Here is a 4,346-nt window from a genome sequence, read left to right on the forward strand (position 1 = left end):
ATGTGTGTAGAACAATGTAGAGGTATGAATGTAAAACGGTGTAGAAGAATATGTGTAGAACAATGTAGAGGTATGAATGTAAAACAATGTAGGATTATTAGTGTAAAACAATGTAGAAGAATGTAGAGGTATGAATGTAAAACAATGTAGAACAATGTAGAGGTATGAATGTAAAACAATGTAGGATTATTAGTGTAAAACAATGTAGAAGAATGAATGTAGAACTATGTAGAAGTATGAATGTAAAACAAATTAGGAGTATTAGTGTAAAACAATGTAGAAGTATCAATGTGAAACAATGTGTGTAGAACAACGTAGAAGTATGAATGTAAAACAATGTAGGAGTATTAGTGTAAAACAATGTAGAAGTATCAATGTGAAACAATGTGTGTAGAACAATGTAGAGGTATGAATGTAAAACGGTGTAGAAGAATATGTGTAGAACAATGTAGAAGCATCAGTGTAAAACAATGTAGAAGTATCTGTGTAGAACAATATAGAACTATGAATATAAAACAATGTAGTAATATGAATGTAGAACAATGTAGGAGTAGACGAAAAAGTTGCTGTTTTAGAAATTTTTGAATTGTTATACCGGAAATGTAAGCGACCTTTTTAGCGTATTATCAATATATATGTGTGCATAATATATCGTAACGAACACTTGAAATGGTCGGTTTTTCGTTTAGGAATTCGATATAATGGTTTCTCGGCGCGTGAATTATTTGGAATCCTTGTCGATCCCTACTATTAAGTACTAGAGTAATTAAAACAGTTTGTTGTATTTACGTCCTCTATAAGAGTATACAAAGTTAAGTGTTGATATTCTATAGTGTGTTTTTTAACAGGTTAACTGTTAAAGTTGTTTTAACGTGTACACATTTTCTCCTTCTTCTAAGCTCCAAGAGACAACGCTTGACCACTTGGACGAGATGTTTAAGGTCACGAAGGAGACAGAGCTTACAGTCCGCCTTAAGAACGCAGCAGTCTCTGGTGATCGACTGAGGCTAGAGTGTTACGCAGAAAAATTTAGCGAGCATGTTGATCATTTACATGACGTATGTACGCAGGTTTATGTGAAGCTATACAGCATGATGTATACACATAGATTTATGTAAAGTTATACAGTTAGAATAGTGACAGCAAAAACTTGGTTATTATAAAGAAATGATTTATTTTTCTTTGTTGGACTTTTGAAAATGGATTTTATTCACAGTACAATTTCTTTCACCTCTATAGGGGATTTAGGATTAATATTGAAATAAACCTCTACAGGAGATTTAGGATTAATATTGAAATAAACCTCTGTAGGGGATTTAGGATTAATATTGAAATAAACCTCTATAGGGGATTTAGGATTAATATTGAAATAAACCTCTACAGGAGATTTAGGATTAATATTGAAATAAACCTCTACAGGGGATTTAGGATTAATATTGAAATAAACCTCTACAGGGGATTTAGGATTAATATTGAAATAAACCTCTATAGGGGATTTAGGATTAATATTGAAATAAACCTCTATAGGGGATTTAGGATTAATATTGAAATAAACCTCTATAGGGGATTTAGGATTAATATTGAAATAAACCTCTATAGGGGATTTAGGATTAATATTGAAATAAACCTCTACAGAGGATTTAGGATTAATATTGAAATAAACCTCTACAAGTTAATATTGAATTTGTCAGCAACAAACCTATTTTTTGAGTGCCGCAACATCTGTGGGCTTGATACCTCAACAGTAAGTACTCTCATTAACTATATGGTTTCTATTACTGACGTGGCCCGTCATAATTTGGTCAATTTTTCTCCATTTTCGAACCTGTAAATTGTGACACATCTTGTGTAAGTTTCACCAAACACCAGATAAATCCCGCATTATTTATGTCCGATCCTTACCACCAAGGCGCCTCAGTTGAAAGATAGATTCTATGTTACACGAACTTGATGTCAGTCCAGATAGAATTATTCAGACTGTTATCAAAACGACCTTGTACCAAAGAAAACCGAATTATTTAAACTTCTCTAAAAAAAAGATCAGGTGTCAAACCAGATTCAATTGTTTGAATTACTCTGAAAAGGATCTGGTGGCAAACCAGACCGAATTATTTATCCTTGTATCGAAAGGACCTGGTGTCAAGACAGGTTGAATTATTTAGACTTGTAACGAAAGGACCTGGTGTCAAACCAGACCGAATTATTTAGACTTCTATAAAAATAACCTGGTGTCAAACCTGAACGAATTATTTCAACGTATGTTATGACTGTGTTTGTTTCTTTGTAAAGAAAGAATTCAACATTTTAGAAAAGATATTTTTGGTAGAATTTTGTTGTTTTTACTACAATAGCTATTTCCTCTGAACAGGTGTGTAAGCTGTTACACCACGTGGCCAGTAGTGAATCTTTACAAGTGTCTTCCAAGCACGTGGAATATTCTCTTAAGATCTACGGAGTTCAGGTGAGTTACAGCCCAACCTGGCTGATAAAAGTAGTACTATTGTATTCTTTGATAGATTGTTTGATTATACTTCTTATAACACAAGTTACTTGTTTGTCTAAATAATTCCAGTAATTTGTAGTATTAAATATATTGTTAATTTTGTGACTAACAGGGAACATTGTGCGTTCAGATATATAATTATCTAGTAATATGTCTACATTACATGATTTTGCAGTGTGATATATTACCGTATTTCAGTTAAAACAATTCAATGGTGAATTTCTAAAACTAGTGATGAATAAACAAAAAATATGCAGTCAATCCTATGCCTTGAATAATAGGGTATATGTCTAGTGGGCCGTTTACAGCGGTATTTTATCATTTCATGTGTTATTTCAATAAAGAAAACCGCATTCCATTGGTTTTTAAGAAAAGGAGACTGACTACAATGAATTGTTAGCAAAAGTTTTTGGTTTACGATTAAATGAATGCATATGGCGCAATAGAGCGCTCAAATTCACTAAGTAGCCGAGAAGTTTTTTTCCCGCTGGATGCCACAGTACCTTGTCATTTTACTGAGCACAAGGAAAGTCCGCAACTGAATTGAGAGCTTTTTGACAGTTATCATTTCTATAAGAGGTGTTAAAGAGAAGATATTTAGGTTAAATGAAATCAATTCATTTAGCATGATACTATAAAAATCATGTTGTATATAATACCGACATGACAAAATGTACAAATAAGCTGAAAACAACAAATAAATATTCCAATTCGTTCTTCTCTTTATACGATTTTTCTCTGTTTATGCTCTTATATTCGAAATATTTCTTTCAATCAGTAAACGTAGGAAGTTTAACTTTTTGTGTGACATTACTCTGCAAAAATAAACATTTTTGTTCTTAATAATAATAATATATATAAATAATTATGTAGTAACGTAGCTACATTGTTTTAGTGTAGAGTCTAATGTTTGATTATGTAGTAACGTAGCTACATTGTTTTATTCTATTGTCCAATATTTGATTATGTAGTAACGTAGCTACATTGTTTTATTTTATTGTGTAATGATATAATTAAATACCACACTGTAAAATCAAATAATATAGCTATATCACCACATAATGAAATATTAGATAATAAAATAAAACAATGTAGCTATGTCACCACGTTACCAAACATTACACAATAAAATAAAACAATGTAGCTACGTTACTACATAATCAAATATTAGACAATAGAATAAAACAATGTAGCTATGTCACCACATAACCAAAGATACTTTACCACACCGTTCTTTTGATACTGTTATCAAAATAGTATATGAAATATGGTTTCAATGTCACTTCGATAGGTGCTAAATGCTTGCCACACCCTCTACTTACACCCCACCAGCAAAATTGCAAAGGAAAATTTGGATGTTTTTTGTGAGATGTGGCACGCATTAGAGAACGACGTAGCCAAAATGTCCTGTGATATCGCCGAGATGTATGGAGGAAAAATCTCAGACAAAACATCTGAGAAAATTTCTAATTCCTCTTCTCTTCAGCAATCGAAAGATTTTGTAAGTTATAATTTATATTGTCTCTATGCATTGAGTAATATATTATTACTCCAGGAGTGTTTAATCTACACCTACATAACATCTTTATAACTTCAGTGTACATTATTACTCCAGGAGTGTTTAATCTACACCTACACATCATATTTATAACTTCACTGTACATTATTACTCCAGGAGTGTTTAATCTACACCTATATATCATCTTTATAACTTCAGTGTACATTATTACTCCAGGAGTGTTTAATCTACACCTACATATCATCTTTATAACTTCAGTGTACATTATTACTCCAGGAGTGTTTAATCTACACCTACATATCATCTTTATAACTTCAGTGTACA

The 4,346-nt window shown here is 31.8% G+C and overlaps 1 protein-coding gene across 1 annotated transcript in view; it reads left to right on the plus strand.

The window, feature by feature from the left end:
• The window catches only part of LOC106470384 (alpha-catulin-like), a 51,128-nt gene that overhangs the window by 35,747 nt on the left and 11,035 nt on the right, over nucleotides 1-4,346 (plus strand). Inside the window, exons 9-11 of the mRNA XM_022398985.1 lie at nucleotides 900-1,058; nucleotides 2,369-2,461; nucleotides 3,795-4,004. Coding sequence (XP_022254693.1) covers nucleotides 900-1,058; nucleotides 2,369-2,461; nucleotides 3,795-4,004 — 462 coding nt within the window. The remainder of the gene's footprint in view (nucleotides 1-899; nucleotides 1,059-2,368; nucleotides 2,462-3,794; nucleotides 4,005-4,346) is intronic.

Source organism: Limulus polyphemus, unplaced genomic scaffold, assembly GCF_000517525.1.
Source record: "Limulus polyphemus unplaced genomic scaffold, Limulus_polyphemus-2.1.2 Scaffold3975, whole genome shotgun sequence".
In the NCBI taxonomy this organism is placed as follows: domain Eukaryota; kingdom Metazoa; phylum Arthropoda; class Merostomata; order Xiphosura; family Limulidae; genus Limulus; species Limulus polyphemus.